This window comes from Vipera ursinii, assembly GCF_947247035.1.
Source record: "Vipera ursinii genome assembly, chromosome: 9".
NCBI lineage: Eukaryota > Metazoa > Chordata > Lepidosauria > Squamata > Viperidae > Vipera > Vipera ursinii.
In genome coordinates, this window is record NC_139523.1 from 858,437 (window position 1) to 882,426 (window position 23,990).

General features: G+C 45.6%; 1 protein-coding gene across 2 annotated transcripts in view; it reads left to right on the forward strand.

Moving 5' to 3' along the window:
- Positions 1-23,990, forward strand: part of STK40 (serine/threonine kinase 40) — a 51,827-nt gene that overhangs the window by 19,905 nt on the left and 7,932 nt on the right. For both annotated transcript variants that reach the window (XM_083369147.1, XM_083369148.1), the window contains exons 2-6: positions 18,707-18,820; positions 19,405-19,490; positions 20,399-20,542; positions 21,076-21,303; positions 21,579-21,631. In XM_083369147.1, the coding sequence (XP_083225273.1) occupies positions 18,707-18,820; positions 19,405-19,490; positions 20,399-20,542; positions 21,076-21,303; positions 21,579-21,631 (625 nt within the window). The remainder of the gene's footprint in view (positions 1-18,706; positions 18,821-19,404; positions 19,491-20,398; positions 20,543-21,075; positions 21,304-21,578; positions 21,632-23,990) is intronic.

Here is a 23,990-nt window from a genome sequence, read left to right on the forward strand (position 1 = left end):
AGGAAAGACTCACTGGAGAAGAGCCTCATGCTGGGAAAGTTGGAGGGCAAGAGAAGAAGTGGACGACAGAGAATGAGGTGGCTGGATGGAGTCACTGAAGCAGGAGGCGTGAGCTTAAATGGACTCCAGAAGATGGTAGAGGACAGGAAGGCCTGGAGGAACGTTGTCCATGGGGTCACGATGGGTCAGATACGACTTCACAACAACAACAACAACAACGCCTATGAATTTATTTATTTGCTCATTCTGCTGGTATACTAGCAAATCAGTACAGACTCATGCAAAATACAAATATAAGTAATGTAAAATGATGGCAGTGTTAGTTTAAAAAGGAATTTTTATTAAGGATATGGTGAAAGTTCTTGAGAACCAGCACAGTTTTGTTTTTCTTTCTGGCAAATATTTAATTCCAAGGCCAGCTAGAAATTTTACCAACCTGTGAGTGAAACTTGATCAAAGTGCGGGTTGGGTTGGCTAGTCAACAGTGTGAAAACCTGGCTCTAGCTGGCATGCTTTTATCAGGAATTATAATAATTGTGTATTCAGAGTTCTACTGCCTGATGAAATATGTATGTTTTTCTTTTGTCCCTGGGAACATTGCTGTTAGCATGATACAAAGCTGAAGCTAATATCTAATAAGATAAGGCTCCCCTAACTTGTACTACTTTTCTGGCAGATAAAAAGTAGAAAAAGTAATTTCACTCTAGTTCACGTTAACCTAATCAGGGCTCAGAAATTAAGCAAGGTTGACATTTAGATAGAATCCCAGGAAATTCCAAATCTGTAAGACTGTAAAGTTTAAAAAAACGCAAAAGAATTTGACCAACCATGTTTGGAGTAGCTGATAAGAAATTCCATGTGTGTTCATGAAGTCAAAATCAACAACAACAACTTTTATTGATTAGCCCTTGGGCCATATCAAAGTACAAAGTTCCAGCAACAAACCGTCACCAAAACTAGATAAAAGCAATCTGAAGTGGAATTTGATAAAATACAATTTAAAATGGAATTAAAATACAATTTAAGTTAAAATAGTAATAAAATGCAAATTTAAGATATAGATAAAATATGGAAACATTATATTTCGGAGTTGCCCTTACAATCTACCCCAATCAGTCCCACATATGCAGATCTTAACTGGATCATTTTGTTTAAATACTGTGCTACGTTGGATGTTATTTTCAAGTTCTGGCCGGACATAAGGTAAGTTATTTTGATATGGGGATCCCAATGGGTCATTCGTTTGGTATATAGACCAAGATACCTGTCTCTCACCCTCTTATACAAACAACAGTCAAATAGGATGTGAGCCAGGTCCTCTACCTCTGCCGCTCCGCAAATGCAGAGATGTTCATTGTACGGTATAGCATGAAATCTCCCATATCTGACCATTGTGTCAAGCTGTTCAAATCTTGCTCTCGTAAATATCTCCCTAAGATGTTTTGGGAGTTGTGACTTCAAATAACTGTCCACTTGAAAAGTACATTTGTATTTACTCAGCCATTTCAAGTTACCCACCTTACTAAGGATAGCTATATCAGTTTGTGCTTCTATATCCTTAATTCTTTGGGCAACTCTTTTTTTAGATTGTTCTCCTGTTACGCAAGAAACAGGAAGGCCACATGAAGTTAAAATCAAATTGAGGGAAAGGCTACCTTATAGCATTCCCCCTAAGTGCTTCACAGTGCATATGGCTTATTCTCAATTAAGCTAGGAGACTTAATCAGTACACAATATCTGTGTTATTGAATTATATGAGAGATCGGCTTTTGCTGGTGTCAGAACTTAATCTTGGTTGATCTCAAAAGCAAAGCTGAATCGGATCTGGTTAGTCCTTGTAAGGGACCACTTGGGAATTCCAGGGCCATTGACAATCAGAGAAATAGATGGTGATGAAACTGCATGAAGGCAGTCCCCGAGGGTCAAACGTGATTTGAAGAAGTCTTTGCCTTTACGGTCCATCCATCGGTTGCATTGCTGACAAACATTAAATGCAACAAAGCAAATGTTTGAATTTGTGTATTAGACACAACTAGACCCAGAGCAAAGGTTAGAACTTGGAGAATACCTAGCATACATTTGATTCACTGCAGTCTTGTGCAGGCAAGACACAGAGCTGAGTGTTTTCTGTACCTGAAGAATTACATTCAGGGATTAGAACAGTCTTACACCTCATTGTGGTAGTGCATCACATGAGATTTGAGGAGAAGCTATGCAAAGCCCCACAACCTGAACTCTTGCTCAGCTGCTCTTGGTGACTTTGGAACATTGATCAGATGCACTGTTCTCTGCAAGTTCTTGTGTTTTGCTAGGCCTCAAAAGGATGATGATCTTTGTGCTTTAGGGCTCATTGTGCATATGTCCATCACTTTTCTGCAGGTGATGCTCTTGTGCTCTGTGTCAACGCTGCTAACATTGAATGTTCTTGCTTTGACAAAAGATGAAGCAGCTATTTCATATGTTAAACTTGTGTGTTACTGTTAAAGCTAGAATTAGTTATTGCTGGGAGGGAGAAGGAAGAATGTCTCAAGGCCGTTATTAAATAAGAGAAGATAAGAATTTTTATTTATTTTTTTATTTATTTTAATCCCATTTATATCCCGCCCTTCTCCGAAGACTCAGGGCGGCTTACAAGCTTAGCAGTAGCCTTCATTCTATGTATATGCCTGCTTATTAGGGCTTTCACACACACCCCAAGCGGCATTATTACAAAGTCAGCTTATTGCCCCCAATAATCTTTTGATGGGTTGTCTAACAGAAGGGAAAACTGACCCTTTAAATTAATTGGAGAATGTGATTTATGACAGCAGTGACAAGGAGGAAAATTGAACTTAACATTATTGTGCTAAGGGGGAGCGGAATTGAGACTCCAGCTTCTCCTGGATTGCCAATGTTATAGGCCTAATAAAAGACTTTTAAGGTAAACAATGCCTCAGAGTCTTTTGAAAAGCTCATTCCATTGGAGTGAGCTGGAGTCCTCCAACTTTACAAACTAGGGCAGGGGTAGGCAACCTGAAACGGTGAAGAGCCACTCGGAACCGGTTCCCTCACAAAAGAAAAAAGTGGGAGCTGCAAAATGCGCACACGCATGTGCGCATGTGCAGAACAATAGGCTTCATTGAAGAGTGGAGCCTAAGGCGAGACATGCACTGGCCCTGCCCCCCCCACCTGTCCAGCTCTCTGCAGCTCAATCCGAGGGTTGCCTCCGGCTTAGCATCTTCTGCGACTTCGCACACACAACCACTTGCTCTTTCACACCCTGCCACCACCCAGCAAACGGAGCAACCAAGGTGGGAATTTCCCTGGCGTTCTGGCGCTCGCCTGCCTCCCTTCCCTCGCCTGCAAACTCCTGCCACCCCCGCCTCCACCAGGCAACACCCGCAAGCTCCCAGACGCCTTGTGAGTTGCCCTCCAGACTTGGTCAGCTCAGGAATGGCGCAAACCTGCTGCCCCTCCTTCGGTCCCCTTTTCGTTGCTACCTTCCTGGCCATCGCTTCGGCACATGCCCAGCCCGCCCGGCTCCCTTTTCCACAGCGCTCCCTTTGTTCCCCGCCGAACTTCCAACTCCCACACATGCCTGGCTCTTGAGGCACCGCTCACAGCAGAGCAGCCGCCTGGCACCTCTTGCCATGTGGTGCCTCCCGCGGACAGCCCCCTCCGCTTTCCTTCGGCCGGGCAGAGCGGTTTCCCAGGATCACCACCTTTCGGTAGCGCAAAAACGGCATTGCCCAGCAGTGGCTCCAAGACCAACCGTGGGGGTTGGTTGGGGGGGGAAGGAAAGGGTGGGTTACTGCAAAACAGGTGGACCGAACAATAAAGAGCCTGCCCGGGGACACTGTAACTGCAAATGGAGGTTCCAAACATACAACTGAGTTTAAGCGCACGCCCAGGGCGCCCTTTATTTTGCTTCTCCGGCGGAGGAAAAGGCATTGGAGGTGCTTTTGCTAAGCTCGGCTCCTCACTTGCCGAGTACTGCCTGCCCTGTTGCCTTCGGCTCGTCTTCATTTGGGGGTGGTGGAGGCTTGCAGAGCTGCTGCCTTTGGCTGCTTTTCTTTCAGGCCATCCAGATTCCGCTGCCCCTTTCTCTCAGCTGCCTGGCCCGAATGAAGCAGCAGCTCTGCAAGCCTCCACCACCCCCTTCGTTCGGGCCAGGCAGCTGAGAGAACAGGGCGGCGGAGTCTGGATGGCCGAAAGAAAAGCAGCTGAAGGCAGCAGCTCTGCAAGCCTCTGCCGCCCCCTTCGGTCAGCTGCCTGGCCCGAAAGAAGGGGGCGGCGGAGGCTTGCAGAGCTGCTGCCTTTGGCTCCTCTTCATTCGGGCAAGCCAGCTGAGAGAAGGGGATGGCCAAAAGGCGGAGGCCGATGGGAAGCTTCTGAGACCCCCGGTGGGACCCCCGCCCCAGGCTAGCAGAGGTGGCGGCGAAGCAGGGCAAGGGGAGACCTGCTGGGCAGGGAAGAGGCAAGCCCGGGGCACCCCGAGACTGGCCGCCCCCACCCGCGCAGCAGGTAGAAAAAGGGCCCACTTATCTTTCCAGTCCTGTCTCTTCCTCCGCTTCCTCTGCTTCCTCCGCTGCCGCCCTTTGCAGTCTGAAGAAGCAGTCCCACAAACCAAAGAAGTTCAACAAATCAATTCAAACTTTGGGAGGGTTTTTTTGTGAGCAGTTTGAATTGATTGAACTTTTTTAGTCCCACTTTTTTTTCAGAACTGCACATGGCGGAGGAAGACTGGGAGCTGCAGGAGACGGCTTAAAGAGCCACATGCGGCTCTGGAGCCGCAGGTTGGCAACCCGTGAACTAGGGGGTCCCCACTTCCCGTCTCTGTCTTCATGTTTGGGAGACAGGCTGGCAAAGAGTTGGGGAAGATCCCATCATGGAGGAAGAAAAATTGCCTGAAGCCAGCTCCCTGGCACCAGAAGCCACCCCTGGGGGGAAAGGGCCAGAGAAGAAGCCGGCAGGAAAAGAATTTCAGCAATCCTCCCAGCTGGGAGCTGGACCCAAACAAACAGGAGAATTGGTCTGGTCATCAGAGACTCCAGGCGCCTCGAAGCAGCCTTGCCATCCCCAAGGGCTTCCAAGGCAGAGGAGGTGGGGCAACAACAAAGAGATTCCTGCACATCGTATTCCCCAGAATGGTGGGGAGCAGCCAGGCCAGCTGAGATTGAATATTTGGGTGAGTGGAAATATCCATCTGCAGCCCAAAGCCAATCAATTGACAATCTAGCAGAAAGGTTTGAAGAGGAGTGCAGAACAGCTCCTGCCAAGAGAGGCCACCATCCCCCTTTTCGCAGAGCTAATAGCCCTCCAACCCCTGGAGTTCCCTGCTAGGGCTTCCAGTCCCACAGTGGAAGAGGACCCAGGGCCCCCTCAGCAGTGGGGAGTATGGCAACCCCAGAAGGAGGGGCAGCAAACTCTGGGCCTAAATCAGCTAATAGAGGCCTTGCAACAGATTGGGGTGATGCAGAAGCCTGGAGAGCAACAGGTAGTTGGGGGATGACAATTCCATGGAGGCTGGTCACCTCCCCTGACTGTCAAGCAACCACTGAGGGACCTACAATTGAAGGAGGCGCCACAGCACTTGAGGCTAACACGTCTCCTAGTAGATCAGCAGCAGAGGGCGCCACAATTCCCTGTAGACAAAATCCAGAGTAGACGACAGCAACCCCCACCTATCCAACAACCATTGAGGGGCCTACAGCAGCAGGTGGTGCCATGATGTTTCGCCGGCCAACAGCAGCATTCCCTCAGAGAACCACAGAAAGGGGAGCAGCAGCAGGGCCCAAACGTGCAACCCCTGGGCATACAGCAGCACCAATGGGGTAGCCAGCAACTGGGGGTCTAACAGCAGCAGTGGGGGCCCTGGCTGCCATTGAATCAACAACCAGGATGGGGCCAGCAGCAATTGGGGGCACAACAGCAGCAGTGGGGGTCCCGGCAGCCATTAAATCAACAATTAGGATGGGACCAGCAACAGTGGAGACCCCGGCACCCATTGAACCAATGACCAGGGTGGGGCCAGCAGCAATGGGGGCCCCAGCAACCAATGATGAGCCCACCCTTTAGAGCAACCTTCAGTGGGGACCCAGAGAAACTGATTTTTTTCCTCAACCAAGTATGCTCTCACTTGAATCACTGGGCCTATCTCTACCCGGATCCAGGTGCTATGGTCGATGTGATTGCGTCCAACCTAGAGGGAGAAGCATCTGAATGGTTAAACAATTTATATAACAAGCAAGCCCCTGAATTGGAGGACCCCCGCCTTTTCCTCCTAGGGCTGAGAGAAAGATTTGAGGACCCATCCATTGCCCTCAAAGCAGAAGAACAAATCCACGAGATAAAGCAAGCTGGCCGGTCTGCCTTGTAGTATGTGCGGGAGTTTCGAAAGATGGCCGATCGGATAGAGAGATGGCCTGAGCAATCCATAATTCATCATTTTAGAGAAGGGTTAGATGACCACCTTTCTCAGGCATGCATCTACCGAGCTGTGCCTAACCAGCTGCATGAATGGTACCAGGCAGCGGTAAAATTAGATGTCCAGCTTGCCCGCTATAAGAAGCCTCTCCCACCTGAAGCTGCACCAAAGCCAGAACCCAAATGGCTATCACCCACCTGAAACCCTCCAACTACTGCTACTGGTGGAGCCTTAAGGGGGCTAATGCCTCCTTAAGTAACACCAGCTGCCTGCAATTAGTGCAGGTTCGCATCCCACCAGGCTCAAGGTTGACTCAGCCTTCCATCCTTCCAAGGTAGGTAAAATGAGGACCCAAATTGTTGGGGGCAATTAAGCTGACTTTGTAATAATGCCGCTTGGGGTGTGTGTGAAAGCCCTAATAAGCAGGTAAAGGTAAAGGTTCCCCCGCACATGCGTGCTAGTCGTTTCTGACTCTAGGGGCCGGTGCTCATCTCCGTTTCAAAGCCGAAGAGCCAGCGCTTGTCCGAGGACGTCTCCATGGTCATGTGGCCGGCATGACTAGCACGGAACGCTGTTACCTTCCCACCGTAGTGGTCCCTATTTTTCTACTTGCATTTTTACGTGCTTTCGAACTGCTAGGTTGGCAGAAGCTGGGACGAGTAACAGGCGCTCACTCTGCTACGCGGCACTCGGGATTTGATCCACCAAACTGCCGACCTTCTGATCGACAAGCTCAGTGTCCTAACCCACTGAGCCACCGTGTCCCTTAATAAGCAGGTATATACATAGAATGAAGGCTACTGCTAAGCTTGTAAGCCGCCCTGAGTCTTCGGAGAAGGGCGGGATATAAATGGAATAAAAATAAAAATAAAAATAAAAAAATTAAAAAACTGCTGAAAGACCTAGGCCACCTACAGGCCCACCAATTAAATGCTTTCAATGCGGATAGCAGGGGCATCAAGCAGCGAACTTCCCAGTTCCCTACCCACAACAACAGAGTAGACTGGAACCAGCAATGAGGAGGAGACCTGCACAGCAGCCACCGAGAGAAAAGTCCAACTGGGCTACCCAGAAGCCCGTTGCCCAGGTTACATCCCCTACCCAGGAGGACGCTGGCCCACCAACTGGACCCGCCCCTGTTCTACCTGGCCATACTGGAGTGGCAGGCACCACGGACCTGCCGTCAGCTGGGATTTGTGAATTTCTATAGACAGTTTATCCCCTCATTCGCAAGAGTGTCTCTGCCTTTGATTAACCTGCTCAGAACTAAACACGCAGCGGGCGAACCATATACCATTCAGCCACTGGCATGGATGTTAGACTGCCAAGCTTTTGAGGGCCTGAGGGCCCTCATCGCAAAAAAGCCTGTCCCTGAATCCTGAATCCTGACCAGCCGTTCGTCATCCAGGCTGATGTTAGTGACGTAGTGGTTGGGGCGGTTCTGCTACAGATGAACAAATAAGGCCCTGTGTGTACTGAAAGCTGACTGAAACTGAGCAGGCTTGGGCGATATGGGAGAAGGAGGCCTTTGCTGTATGGTGGGTTTTATTGACCTGGGGGCATTTCTTAGAAGGAGCCAAAGAGCCGTCTGAGGTCTGGATGGATCACAAGAACCTAGAGCAGGGCTTTTCAACATTTTCACCCATTGTACCACTTTTAGGATAAGGCAATATCAGAGTACCACCAGTCACCCAGCAAGGTGTCAAAAACTTGACCAAAAAAAGAGGGAAAAAATGATAAAAGTACAGGTAGTCCTCGACTTACAACAATTTGCTTAGTGACTGTTTGAAGTTACAACGGCACTAGAAAAAGCGACTTATGATGATTTTTCACACTTATGACTGTTGCAGCCTCCCCAGGGTCATGTAATCACCTTTTGCAACTTTTTGACAAGTTAATGGCCGGGGTAGGGGGCGTGCATGGCCAGCTCATCGCTCAGGTTGTGGGGTGCCTGTGGGGGGGCATCTGTGGGTCTCTGGTGGAGGGGGATGGGACTGGGGTGGGTGCCTTCCTTCCCTCCCTCTCTGCCATTGTCCCCTTCTTCTTTCCTTGTAGTGGGGTGGCCCAGGGCTCTGTTCTGGGCCCAGTGATCTTCAACATCTTCATCAACGATTTGGATGGGGGGATATATGGGGAAGTCATCAAATTTGCAGACGACACCAAGATGTTTTTTTTTTAATTGAAAAGTTTTAAAATACATTTTAAAAAAACATCCGCCCCCCCCACTTCCCCTCCCTACCCCCCCTCGACTTCCCAGAGCTGAATACAGGGTATTTAACTGTTACCAACCTAAGCTAAAATATGCTAACTAAAAAAACACATTAAGTTCTATCGCACTTTAACTCCTCTTAAACGTAACTAAATAACCAAATAATAATGAGTAACTAATAATACATCATATAATACTAATACTTATTCATATGCTAAATGAAACTTTTTAGTCCCATATTTATTCTGAATATAATCAATCCATCTTCTCCCTTCCACAATATATCTCTGTTGCGATTGTTCTTTCAAGTATGCTGAAATCTTTGCCATTTCTGCCAAGTTTGAAACTTTCAAAATCCACTCTTCTATAGTAGGTAGTTCTTCCTTCTTCCAATATTGCGCTACTAAAAGTCTTGCTGCCGTAATTAAATTCAACATCAATTTAGTATCTATGACAGTACAGTATGTAGTAATACCCAACAAAAATAACTGTGGAGAAAACCTTATCTTTTTCTTAAATATCTTCTGCATGTTCCACCAAATTTTAATCCAAAAAGCTTTAACTTTTTTACAAGTCCACCATATATGAAAATAAGTTGCATCATCATAACCACACCTCCAGCATTTAGGCTGATACTTTAAATACATACTTGCTAATTTTTTAGGATCTAAATGCCATCTATAAAACGTTTTATAAAAGTTTTCTCTTAAATTTTGTGCCTGTGTGAATTTTACATTTCTAACCCATATCTTTTCCCAAGTATCCATCGTTATAACCTCCTGAAAGTTCGGAGCCCTTTTTATCATACAATCTTTAACAAGCTCCATTTCTGAGTCTATTTCTATATAATTATATATTCTTCTTATATGTGCTTGACCTTGATCTCATCTCCGGAGCTCCGGAGCGGGTCGTGGGATTGCCAATTCCCACGACGATAGGGAATGGCAGCAGGTGTAAGATCAGAGGGTCGTACCGACCTCCGGGAGGGCTTCTCCACTATTTACAAGCGGTGAGGCGCTCCGACCCTCTGTCTTCGACCCAAGGTTCTGGGAGCAGGGATGTGCAGCCACCTGAGCTCCGGCTGGTGTACCTGAATGCCAGGTCCGTTGCTAACAAGGCTCCTCTCGTCCGGGATCTGGTCGAGGGTGAGCATGCGGACCTGGCCTGCATCACGGAAACCTGGTTGGGCCCAGAGGGCAGTATCCCCCTGGTTGATCTTTGCCCACCAGGATTCCGGGTGCTACACCGGCCTCGGACTCAGGGTAGGGGTGGGCTGTGGTTATGAGGGAGACCTTATGTCCGCAGGAGGCCACCGTTCCTCAGATAGTTGGGTGTGAATCTCTCTTATTGAGGTTTGGTCCTAGGGCACAGTTGGGCTTGCTGCTGGTGTACCTTTCGCCTAGTCGCGCAGCAGCAGCCCTGCCTGAGCTTCTCGATATCCTCTCAGGGCTGGTGATTGAGTTTCCCAAACTTATGGTTTTGGGAGACTTCAATCTACCATCTCTGGGAGGAGCATCTGAGTTAGCTCGGGAGTTCATGGCTTCCATGACGGCCATGGACGTGATGCAAGTAATTCATGGACCGACTCATGAGGGAGGCCACACCCTTGACTTGGTTTTCTTATCTGGTCGGTGGTTAGATGATCTTGGTGGGGGCTCCCCAATTGTTATGCCCCTGTCATGGACCGATCATCATCTCCTGCGGCTGGTCTTCTGTTTTGCCACTCCCCACCGTGGGGTTGTTGAGCCAACCAGATGGTTCCGCCCCAGGCGCTTAATGGACCCTGAGAGGTTCCAGGCAGCACTGGGGTCCCCACCTGCCTCCTCAGCTCACAGCTCGGCAGATGCCTTAGTGGAAGCCTGGGAAAGGACGGCCACGGAGGCACTTGACCAAGTTGTACCCTTGCAGCCCCTGACCCGGCGCAGATCCCAATGGGCTCCATGGTTTTCCGCGGAGCTCCGGGAGATGAAGCGTCGGAGACGGGGCCTAGAGAGCGTTTGGAGGTCCAGCCGATCTGAATCCGACCGATTGCGACTAAGAACCCATATTAGGTCTTATCTCGCAGCGATGAGGGTGGCGAGGTCTAACTACTTCGCTGCCCTCATCGCGTCCGCAGATAATCGCCCGGCCGCCCTGTTTAGGGTGACCCGCTCCCTCCTTAATCAGGAGGTGAGTGAGGAACCCTTGCAGGGGCGTGCCGAGGAATTTAGTCAACATCTGTCGGACAAAATCGCTCAGATTCGGACCGGTCTGGACTCCGACTGGGCAGTATCGGATGATCAGGACACGAGCGGTCTTGTCAATGTTACCTGGGAGGAGTTCGATCCTGTAACTCCGGAGGAAGTGGACAGGATTATGGGGAGGCTGAGCTCCACCACATGTTTATTGGACCCGTGCCCTTCCTGGCTGGTTTATGCAGCCCGGGAGGGGACACGAGGCTGGTTCCAGGCGGTTATATCTGCCTCTTTGAGTGAGGGTAGTTTTCCCGCCGCCTTGAAAGAGGCGGTGGTAAGACCTCTCCTCAAGAAGCCTGCCTTGGACCCGGCTGTGTTGAATAACTTTCGTCCGGTCTCCAACCTTCGCTTTCTTGCGAAGGTTGTTGAGAGTGTGGTGGCGCATCAGCTCCCTCTGGTCCTGGATGAAGCGGATTATCTAGACCCGTACCAATCGGGCTTCAGGCCCAGGTACAGCACGGAGATGGCATTGGTCGCGCTGGTGAATGATCTCTGGAGGGCTCGGGACAGGGGATATTCCTCTGTCCTAGTCCTATTAGACCTCTCAGCGGCTTTCGATACCATCGACCATGGTATCCTGCCGCGGCGTCTCAGGGGATTGGGAGTGGGAGGCACGGTTCTTCAGTGGTTCTCCTCCTATCTCCTGGGACGCTCGCAGTCGGTGTTGGCAGGGGGGCAGAGGTCGACTGCGAGGCCTCTCGTTTGTGGAGTCCCTCAGGGGTCGGTCCTCTCGCCTCTCCTGTTCAACACCTACATGAAACCGCTGGGTGAGATCATTCGTGGTTTTGGAGTTGGGTATCATCAGTATGCTGATGATACCCAACTTTTCATTTCGACCCCAAACCACCCCAGTGATGCCCTCGACGTGATGTCCCGGTGCCTGGAGGCGGTCTGGGTCTGGATGGGGAGGAACAGGCTTCGACTCAACCCTGACAAGACTGAGTGGCTGTGCGTACCGGCATCTCGGGATATTCAGGATATCCCACCCCTCACTATGGGGGGTGAGTTATTACCTCCTGTAGATAGGGCTCGCAACTTGGGAGTCCTCCTAGATTCACAGCTCTCCCTTGAAGACCATATAGTAGCTGTGACTAGGGGGGCCTTCCCCCAGGTTCGCCTGGTGCGCCAGTTGCGGCCCTATCTAGACCGGGATGCCTTACGTACGGTCACTCATGCGCTCGTGACCTCTCGTCTTGATTACTGCAACGCTCTCTACATGGGGCTACCCTTGAAGACCACTCGGAGGCTCCAACTGGTACAGAATGCAGCCGCGAGAGTTTTATTGGGAGTTTCCCGATACTCCCATGTCACACCTTTGCTCCGCGAGCTGCATTGGCTACCAGTTGTCTTCCGGGTGAGGTTCAAGGTGTTAGTAATGACCTACAAAGCCCTTCATGGCATGGGTCCGGAATACCTTGGGGAGCACCTGCAGCCGGCGTCAACTTCCCTCCGCCCAGTACGCTCCCACAGAGAGGGCCTCCTCAGGGTGCCACCGGTCAAAGAATGCTGACTGGTGGCCCCCAGGGGGAGGGCGTTCTCTGTGGGTGCACCGGATTTATGGAACCATCTTCCGGTCGAGCTCTGGATGGCGCCCGATCTCCGCTCCTTCTGGCGCGATCTTAAAACCCATCTCTTTAAACAAGCTGGCCTGGCCTGATGGGACGGGGTGGGATTTTTATAAATGAACTTCAATTTTTAATCTGTACTAATTTATTATGGGCATTGTTTAATTACGTTTTAATAATTTTTAATTTTTGTATCTAGTTTTTATGTATTGCCCTGTTCACCGCCCTGAGTCCTCCGGGAGAAGGGCGGTATATAAATTAAATTAATAAATAAATAAATAAATAAATAATAATTTGTTTGACCAAATTTTCATCAGTTATCGAAATACCAACTTTCTGATCTTCCTTCCATCTAGCTTGTAGCTGCCCATACTGAAACCAAGTTTGTACTATTTTTTCTTCTTTTAAAGTATTATATGGCTTTAATTGCCATTCATTCCTTTCCATTTTAAGAATTTCTTTATATGTAGTCACATTATATTTGAATCCCACACTTATATTTTCTATTGCATGTTTAGGTATTGCCCAAATTGGTATTTTATAATTTAGCTTATATCGATATTTTTTCCAAACTCGTAACAGAGCATACCTTAATATATGTGTCTTAAAGATATTATCCACCTTCTTATCATACAATAAATATGCATGCCAACCAAATACTAAATCACAACCCTCAGTATTCAATAATCTCCCTTGTGTTGAATTAAACCAATCACTAATTGATGATAAAGCAGCAGCCTTATAATATAATTTAAAATTGGGCATTTTAAGACCACCTCTTTCACGTACATCTTGCATTATCTTAAATTTTACTCTTGGTCTTTTCCCTGCCCAAACAAATTTGTTAATACCTTTCTGCCATTCCTCCAAGTTTGAATCTTTTTTAAGTATAGGTATCATTTTAAACAAAAATAAAAATTTTGGCAAAACATTCATTTTCACTGCTGCAATTCTTCCCAATAAAGACAATTGTAATTTTTTCCAACTATCTAACTCTTTTTGTATTTTCAACCATAACAGTTCATAATTATTTTTATATAATTTCACATTTGAGGCTGAAAGATATACCCCCAAATATTTAGTCTTTTTAACTATTTCAAATCCTGTTAATTTTTCTAGAACAACCTTTTGTTCCATAGTCATATTTTTAGACAATATTTTAGGTTTTTGCGTATTTATCTTAAATCCAGAAACTTTTCCATATAACAATATTATCTCCATCAGATCTACAACCAAGTAAGTCAGTTGACTTAACCAAGTCATCCGCAAACACTCTCAATCTATAATCTTGATCTTTTATTTTAATTCCCTTAATTTTATTTGAGTCACGTATGTTAATCAATAATATTTCCAATGTTAAAACAAACAACAAAGGTGACAATGGACCTTTGTACCCTTTTCAATATTACATGCTTCTGTCAAACTGCCATTGATTATTATTTGAGCTGTTTGCTTCCGATATATCGCCCTAATAGGTTGTAAAAAATAACCCCCAAACTCCATTTTCTCCAGTACCTTAAATAAAAATTGCCAATCCAATTGATCAAAAGTTTTTTCAGCGTCCAAAAAAATAAGCGCTGCAGAGACCTGGTTATTTCTTTCCAAAAATTCCAATAAATCTGCAATATGTCTTACATTATTCTTCATTTGTCTACCACTTATAAATCCTGTTTGGTCACTATGAATCAATTGCTGCATTACTTTCATTAATCTGTTTGCTAAATGTTTTGCAAATATCTTGTAGTCAGTATTTAAGAGCGATATTGGCCTATAATTTTTGCTCTGGGTAAGAGAAGGCTCTTCCGAAGGCTCCTTCGGAATCAGCGATATAAAGGCTGTTTTCCACGATGGAGGCACTTCTCCTCCAGATTGGATTGTTCTAAATAATTCTTTTAAAGGTTCCACCATTTCTAGCTGTAAATCTTTATAATAAACGGCAGTCAAGCCATCTGTTCCTGGTGCTTTCCCCACCATTAATTGTTTAATTGCTAAAATAATTTCTTCAGCATTTATCAATTGATTCATCCCTTCCCTTTGCTCACTTCTTGTAAATATCTATCTATATCTATACCTTGAATTTTATCCCTAGCATATAACTTAGAATAGAATTCAACAAAAGCCTTTTTAATAAGATTTTGCTGAAACACCTCTTTTCCCTTATATTCTATTTTATCTATGTTACATGACCTTTGTTTTTTCCTTAACAAATAAGCTAGCCACCTACCCGGCTTATTAGCATTACAAAAAGTATTATGTTTAACGTACTTTAAGTTGGTTTCCACTTGATCTGCCATCAACATATTAAACTGACCTCTTAACAAAGTAATTGCTTCTTTCATCCTCTTGTCAGATGGATTCAAAATTAGAGCCTTCTCTTTCCTCTTAATTTCCTCCTCTAACTCTTTACGCTTATATTCCAATTTACGCCTATGTTTGTTATTCAAATATATTAACACTCCTCTCATATAAGCTTTACTTGCATCCCAAACCATTTCAATAGAGGTACCCTTATTCATATTTATATTAAAAAATTCTTTCATCTGTTTTTTACATTCATCCACATTTTCTTGATATCTAAACAGATTTTCATTCAATCTCCGAGACCTCCTATCTCCACTCTCTTTATCCAATTCCAACCATACTAGACTATGATCTGATAGTGTTCTTGGACGTATCTTAATCTTCTTAATCCTGGAAAAGAATCATTAGTAATTAATACAAAATCAATCCTGGAGAAAGATTGATGTCTGTCAGAAAAAAGGTAAAATCTTTTTCCTCTAAATTTCTTTTCTCTCCAAACATCTCTCAATTCCAAGTCATCTTTCATCTCAAAAAAAGATTTAGGCAATTTAGCATGATTTGGTGTACTTTTGAAAAGGCCTTTTTTGTCTTTCTGTGTGTCCAGGACTCCATTCCAGTCTCCCATCAAAATACACGATTTATAATCCCATTGAATTATCTTACTATGTAAAAGTTTATAAAATTCTCCTTGCTGTTGATTAGGTGCATATAATCCAACTAAAAGTATTTTCTTGCCTTCTATTAAAAGTTCAATTATAACATATCTTCCTTGTTTATCAGTTTCAATTAGGTTAGCTGTTAAATTCTTCTTCACATAAATAACTACTCCATTTTTCTTATCTGGAGCAGACGCGCTGAACTGTGTACCCAATCTAGAGTTTATCAGATATTTTTGATCTGATGCACAAATATGTGTTTCCTGTAAACAAATAACATCATTTTTAAATTGTTTCAAATATTGAAATTCTTTCTCTTTTGCGGGGAATTTAATCCATTAACATTCCAGGTTAGAAACTTTGTCGCCATCTTTTGCGACCTGAAGCTTACGGAGTGCATCTTGCAAAACCACCTGCACCTGCCTCTTCGGTCTGGCTCCTCCCACTGCTTCACTATAGGTAGATTCTTGAGATATGATTGTAGCTTTCTGTTGTTCTTGTTCTTGTCTCATTCGTCTGATTGCAGCCCGTGTCATTCTTTGTTCCTTAACTTCTTCTGAGGACGTCTGGGGCTGCTCAACTTCTAAAATTTGCGGGGATTCTTTAACCATCCGCAAAACAACTTCTTCATCTCCTTGTGTAGTCTCCATTTGAGTCTGACGCACTCCTTCTTCCTTCCTTCCTTTAAATTCTGGAGATGGCGGAGGACCTGCCTTCAATATGTTAGAATAAAAATCTCGTGCCTTCAAAACTGTATTAAGATGATATCTCGTGTCAGCATAATTCACCACCAAGCCTGCTGGTATCTCCCATCTAAACTGAAGCTGCCGTTTCTTTAATTCATCTGCCAAAAAAGCAAATTCTTTTTTCCTTAAAATTCTTGGTGGAAACTCTTTCAAAATTAAAACTTCTTGCTCAGCCACTTTAAATCTATTATTATAAAAAGCTTGAATAATCACATTTCTAATCAATCTCTTTGTAAAGTAGACCACCACATCTCTAGGTAATTTTCTTTGGCAATCCAAGAATTGACACGAAATATTTTGTCTATATCCCCCATAATGTCTTCCGCTTGACACTCCAAGATCGGTTCAAGAGCTTGTGCCAATAACTCTTTCAAATTTTCCTTTGGGTCCTCTTTCAATCCTCTAATCCTCAAAGCAAACTCCATATCTCTATATTGTATCATAACTACGTCATCATCAATCTTTTCCATCTTATTTTCGGCTTCCAACATTTTAACATCCAATCTCAGATTATTTTGATTCACCTCTTCCACATGCTCATCCAGACGCTCAATACAAACTGCAAGCCCCTGAAATGCAGCCAAAATGTCTGCTCTTATTTCAGTATTCTTCTCCTCAATAAGTTCAGCTATTTGCTGAGATTGTATTTTTAAAGCATCTTGTAAATCTTTTATGTTAGTGCAGGTGCCACAGGAGGAGGCATCAAAGCCTGTAATAAAGAATGCTGAACTGGTGTAACACCACCACTTTTAGTAACAGAAGCTTTAGTTGATTTAAAAGCCATTTTAACACCCAGTTAATTTTCGTTGCGCACTTTCACTTTCCACCCCGCTTGCAACTTTGTTATTTCCCTGTGAAATGTCCAATTCTTTAAAATCACTTATTAGATCAGTTCCAAATATTTATAAGGGGTGATTGTAAAAAAAGGGCACAATTTCTTTCTTCTCAATCTATATAATATTTCTCCTGTCCTTTTATTCTTCCCGTTGTCGCTAACAATTCACTCCTGCGTCATCTTTTCTTTCAAAGTAAACCAGAGTTAAAGTTCAAATACTTGCTGTTTCAATATTCTCCTGCACAGCTCTGCCTGCATCCAAGTAATCCAAAGTTAAATGTTGATTGCAGGGATGGTTGCAGCATCCTGCTCTGCTCCAAAGCCTTGGAGCAGAGGAGTCCCCGAGTCCGGAGCAACTTCAGGCTACCGCGGGGGGGGGCTCTCACCCTTCAACCCCCAGAATTTTAACTCTGGGGCTCTAGGGGAGCTCTACCCCTACCTGAACACTCACCCTCCCCTCTTCTCTCGAGGAGAGGGTTTCCAAGCCGCAAAACAGCTGATCGTCGCTGTTTTAGCGGTTCAAACGGAAAGCAACGGGGCTGACGGCCGAAACGGCCACCAGCGACGGAGCCTTGCCACCCGGAAGTTAACACCAAGATGTTATGTACATATCTGTATGTCTGTGTGTCTGTGTGTGTATGCACATATCAAGTGTGTCTTGACTAGGGGTCAGTTAGTCTAGGAAGGGAAACTTGACACTGCCCGATACAATGATGTCCTTAGAAGAAATACACAGGCAAACATGGACATGTGGACACATTCTTTTTGTGCACCAATCATCTTAGACTGACAAATTAGCTTATGAGGCTGCCCTGTGTTCCTTAAAAGCCAAACCATACTTGACTTCCCAGTAAAATTTCTCCCCAGTAAAATAGTTTGAAGGGTGTCTGCAATTGTTTGTTTTTGATGCTGTTTGAAGTGCTAAGAATAATTTGACATAAGAAGTAGAAAAGTCCATGAGAAAAAAACAAAATATGTAAGTAAAACAGCAGGGAGCTAAAGAAGTATGAGAATTTACCTGACAGCATCTTTGCTCCCATGGACCATGCTGTTTCGCTTCCTCTCAGAGCCCCCTCTACTCTCTCATTGCAGAAGGCAGGCAGCAGCCACTCTTGACAGCTTGGCCTGGTGTCCAACTACAGGAAAACTGGAACAGTCTTTGGTAGGGACACTGGATTTTCCATGGCCCTCTTTCTTGGAGTATCACCCGCTTTGAGGAGATTCCTTCAGCCCCTTGCCACTAGGGTGGCTCTCCCCAATTTCTGTTGGCTGTAGCAGCATCAGCCACAGCTGTTTCAAGTCTGCTGATAAGAGGAGACTACCTGGAATCTCCAAAGAAGAAGGGGTTCATCCATTAAACGGCTTTAATAGTGCGAGAACCTCTCTTATTTCCCCTGTTATTCTTGGTGCTTCTGCTGTGGGTGGGCAGTCCTGGGTGCCAGAGGCCTGAATTAGTTCAAAATCACTTTGCTGAAATCATCCTTAGAATGCAGTGAGATGAGGGAAACCTCATGTAGTGGATCCTTCCTTTCTCTCTGACCATTAAACCACTGGGGGCTCCTGCTTGTCTTCTCTGATTGCTTCCTAGGCAGCAACTCTTCCCTTCCCCCCCCCCCAAGTCATCCACAAGTTCCATTGCAAGAAATGGGTGTAAATCTGTGAGCTTCTGTGTGGTACAAAAAGGTAGTTATGATATGAAAGCTCCATTGAGGAAAAGAATTGAGCTTAAAGCAGCGTCTGCCTTTCCTTCCCAGAACTCAGAATGAAGCGACGAACCTCTGATAGAGGTGGTGGGGAAACATCAGCCAAGGTCCTCTGCCCAGGGATTTCCAGCAGTAACACCAAAAGAGCTGGGCCTTTCATTCTTGGTAAGAAGAGATTTTTGCCTCAAGGGATACTGCAACTAACCAGCTATTCAGTGCTGTAAGATCATCAGACATGCAGGACATTTCCTTTGCCTAATGAGTTCTCTCATAAAACAGGATGAGATTCCTGGTCCTTGACAGACAATATATTCAGCCAGGTTACAGCATTGCAGAACTCCTGAAAGGTATCCCAGCCTCTTTTCATCACCAGATGGTGTGAGGATTGGAGCTGAGACTCAATCCTGTCTCTGATCTCAGCATTTGGGAATAAAGATTTTGAATCCCTTTCTGCTGTGGTCGCTGCTGTCATAATTGTCCCTAGTGCCCCAGTGCAGCTGGCTCATCAAGAAAAGGTTGCACTTTCTCAGAAAAGACGCTACAGGGTTTACACTTTTGTGTGACACTTCTGGCTTCAGTTTCAGAGTAGATGGCCACAGCTGAGCTGGAAAGGACACATTAGGGCCATCACCATTTCAGCTTCTTCTTGGCCATCTCTGTTTTTCTTTAGAAAAACACATCTTGCTGAGCAGAGAGGGAGCTTCTGGGGATAGGCTAACACGGCAGATGTTCTATTTTTATGTTCCTAGGCCCACGTTTAGGCAACTCCCCAGTGCCTAGCATTGTTCAGTGCTTGGCAAGAAAGGATGGGACAGATGACTTTTATCAGCTGAAGGTAAGAAACAATTTACAGAAGCAGTTTCCCAGAAATAACTGACATGTAAGAGAGACACAGTGTTTAAATCCTAAAGATCTGCTGAACTGCAGAATCTGTAAAGGTGGGATTGAATGCAGCGAATATTAAGAGAAGCCCTGGTGGTGCAATGGTTAGAATGCAGTATTGCAGGCAAACTCTGCCCCCAGCTAGGAGTTAGGTCCTAATGGGGCTTAAGGTTGACTTGGCCTTCCAAACCTTCTGAAGTTGTTAAAATGAGGACCAGATTGTTGAGGGCAAGATGCAAATAATGCTTTGACACTGTAAACCACCCAGAGAGTGCTGTAAAGTGCTATGGGGTGGTATATAAGCCTAACTGTACTTTACAACCCGCTCTAAGCCTTTTACAACAATCTGGTCCTCTAAATACTGTTGTAAGAAGGGAGTGGGATAGGCAAGGCCTGGTCAATCTTCTGTGGAAAGTCAGTATGCAGTGGTGGCAACATAACCAAAACTTTGGTGGTTTTCATCAAGTGAGGCGCAGCCCTTTCAAGGAGGGATGCCTTCTGCAGCTGTCCAGTCTCCAAAGCCACAGCAGCCCCTTTTATCTGGTGATGCTTTTCCAGAGGGCTCAAGTCTTTCTTACACTTCTCTGAGTCGCTTGCTGCTGCTAGGGGTCATAAACATAAGGTGTGAAAACTGTTACCTGCCCTAGAACCATTAATGTTCAAATGTGTCCTCTAACCTCCAGGCACAGCAACAGGAAGAGTGTTGAGCCCGATCAAAAAGGGAAATTGGGCCTCCTTTATTTATGATGTCAACTTTGGATTCTGAGGTGCTCTGTGATTGCATTTGAGACTGGTGCTTTCTGACTTTCCTGAAAAAAGTTACTGTATTGAGCTGTTTTTCCTTTTGTTTCATTCACAAAGATCCTCACCTTGGAGGACAAGAATGACCATGGCACAGAAACCCAAGAGGAACGTCAGGGCAAAATGCTGCTGCACACAGAGTTCTCCCTCCTCTCTCTCCTGCACAATCAGGATGGGGTGGTCCATCATCATGGCCTTTTCCAGGTAGAAGTTGGAGCCCTTCTCTAAACCCCATTGCTTGCTGGCTTCCCAGCACTGACATGGTGGAGCCTTGAGAGGCCTGTTTTCTTAAACCTTCAAATGGCGCAGCCCGTGTTAATTGGTTTTGGGGACATCATGGTTTTGATGTCATGTGCTGCTTGCAGAAGCTGCCACAGTCTCAGTCCAGGTCCTCTGCCTGAGATTCTGGCGATCAAATGCCCCTCTGTGCCAGTTTAATCACAATTGCCTAAGCAAGGCGGGGGATGTCCTCAGGGAGCTTTTGGCAAGTCTGGGGCATGCTTGCTGGGAAGAACTGTATGCTTCCAGTAAGACAAAATATTTCTGCACCCACCCACTCTTTTCAGAAATCTATGAGAATTTCATTAATGGTTGTAAAGAGCAATTTTACACTGGTACAAAACCTACAGTTATAGCCCTCATGGAAGCAGCCAAAGTGGGCTTGTGTCTAATCAATGGGTAGGGTGGGTTTCTCCCTGCTCAATTAACACTGGTCCCTGTGATTTGGGACTATGCAGGACAGAACCTGTGAGCTGGTGGAAGAACTGGAGTCCAATCGGATGGTCCGAAAAATGAAGAAACGTATTTGTTTAGTGTTGGACTGCCTCTGTGCCCATGACTTCAGTGACAAGACAGCTGATCTCATCAATCTCCAGCACTATGTCATCAAAGAGAAGCGGCTTAGTGAACGAGAGACCATTGTCATCTTCTATGATGTTGTGCGGGTGGTGGAAGCCTTGCACAAGGTACCATGTTTCTGCACTTATTCCACAGTATGGTAGCAGCCGTGTAACGTAGTGCACACCAGCCCCAGAATCTTGCACGGCTAGAAGAATGTTGCGGTCAGGGCACCAACCCTAAATTTTACTGAGAGTCTGCCTTGGCAGGAGCCAAAGAACAAAAGCCAGAACTGAGCAGGGCTCTTCTCTTGGGGGATTCAATCACATGCTTAGTTTGGATCTTCTGCATTGGGCAGAATAATCTCAGTTGTTCTAATTGTAGGATTGTTTTATTTTTGCAGAAGAACATTGTGCACAGAGACTTGAAACTGGGGAACATGGTGCTAAACAAAAGGTGTGTTCCTTTTGCAAATTGCTCAGCCATGGGGTTGTCGAGGGTTCCCAGAGTGTCTTCACTTGTCCTTTGCACACAGCTGGGGAAGTGGGTAGCAGGGCAGGTCTTCTGCAGAGACCTCCTGAAATGTTTCAACTGGTCAGCCACGTACAGCCACGTACAGACGGCATTTCTCCTGCACACACCTCTTTTTGTTCTCTGGCGGGCAAGGTCCAAGAATGGATGACATTTCCATCAGGGGCAGTTGGTAGTACTGGAAAAGAGTGAGGAGGAGATGTGTCAGTCAGCAACCCAGTCAGAAATTGGAGGTTGGTACTGTCATTGCTCTAGTTACTCTGCAGCTTGTCCTTGGTGCAGAAAGGCAGAAACATTATTTCAGTCACTGACCAATAAAAGTGTGTTCAATAAAATGAATGGCACAAAACTATTCCTTAACAGCAAGAACTAATATTGTGATTACCCTTGGGGTAGCTAGTCTGCCAGCCAGAAGGGAGACCAGGCTAGCTAGTTGTATTTCACAGAGCCTAAATCCAAGAGGCTGCCCATCTCTCTTCATTATGCCTAGACAGATTGAAGAATGTGTCTGGGCAGCAGTTTTTGTGCATCTTCCTAAAAGCAGCATTTTAAGGGTTCAGCAGCAGCCCTCTGGCCTTTTCTCATTTACTCGTGGGAAAGCACCCCAAAGTTCTTTCAAGACTCTGGGTGGAAAGAACTGGTCCAGCCTCCAGCCAGAGAGTGAAAATTCCTGAATGCACACAGCTCTCTGGCCTTGGAAAGGAGGCTGAATGGGCATTCTGAGAGCTTTGAGGAAGTTAGAAGCTGGAACTTGGAGGTTGGAATTCACCACTTGTGTGGGGAAGCAGGGCCCAAAAGCTCTTAGCTCCAGGGATACTCTTTGTTCCAGCTTCAGAAAGAGATACTCATGCAAACTTACTTTGGCTTCTGCCACCTACAGCTTTTTCTAACCCCACCTTTCTGAGCCATATTTTGCCCATGTCCAGGTCAAGTTGCTGCAATGTGTTCTGTGAGAAAACTGTTTGGAAAAAGTAGCTGCTGAGTTTTTGACCAGGACTCATACATTTGAATATACTGGCCAGAACTGATAGCTTCTAGAGTTGTCAAGTAGTTTGAGATCAGGGAACCTGAAGCTTCTTCCTTCTGAGCTTGATTATGACTTCTTTTATGCACTTATCTGGATAAGGGTTGGCTCCTGAGAAAACTGGACCCTGAGTCTGCGTCTGGGCACCACAGTCTAAAACAACATGGACAAAATGAAGGTGGGAACGGAAACCCTCTGAGGAATGATGAAAGCAATGGGCCATGTTTAGCTTGCAAAAGATGTCTTCTGACATCTGAAAGGCAAGGAAAGAGAGGAGGGATTGGACCTCTTCTCTTACTGCTGGGAGAGCCAACGGATTGACCCACGGGAAAGGAGGAATTTCCTGATGGCAAAGAGCCCTCAGTTGGCCTTTGCTGGAGGACTTCAGACAGGCTAGACAGCAATCTGCAATGGATCCTGCATTGAGCACAAGGTTGGATTGGTCCCTGAGATCTTCCAACTGTATGATTCCATGGAAAGGGTCTCTTTCTGGTAGCACATAAAATTTGGAACATCTTCGCGGCTGAATTCATAAACAGTCTTGGATTGCAGAAGTTTGGTTTGGTGCATTTGATTGTTTGGCTGCCTTCTCCATCCTCTTTTCTCTACAGTGATCATGGCTGTTTTGGTTTTAAATCCTGTAGCTCTGAAAACCCCTCCTGTGGTAGATAGAAGGGAATATAAAACAATAAATTAACTATTGCTTAGCAAATTTCCCTTGTTCTGCTTTATATGAAATCCATCCTAATTCTGTATTTGCCTGAGTTGGAAGTTTCTTTCCTTTTTTCAATTTAATAATATTTTAATAATAATAAAGTTGGAAGGGACCTTGGAGGTCATCTAGGCCAACCCTCTGCTCAAGCAGGAAACCCTATACCATTTCAGACAAATGGCTGTCCAGTCTCTTCTTAAAAACTTCCAGTGTTGGAGCATTCACAGCTTCTGGAGGCAGGTGGTTCCACTGATTAATTGTTCTAACTGTCAGGAAATTTCTCAATAGTTCTAGGTTGTTTCTCTCCTTGATTAGTTTCCATCCATTGCTTCTTGTCCTGCTTTCGGGTGCTTTGGAGAATAGCTTGACTCCCTCCCCTGAGATATTGCAACACTGCTATCATGTCACCTCTTGTCCTTCTCTTCATTAAACTTTTGTTGTTGTTAGCTGTGAAGTCGTGTTTGACCCATCGCGACCCCATGGACAACGTTCCTCCAGGCCTTCTTGTCCTCTACCATCTTCACTAAACCAGACATACCCAATTCCAG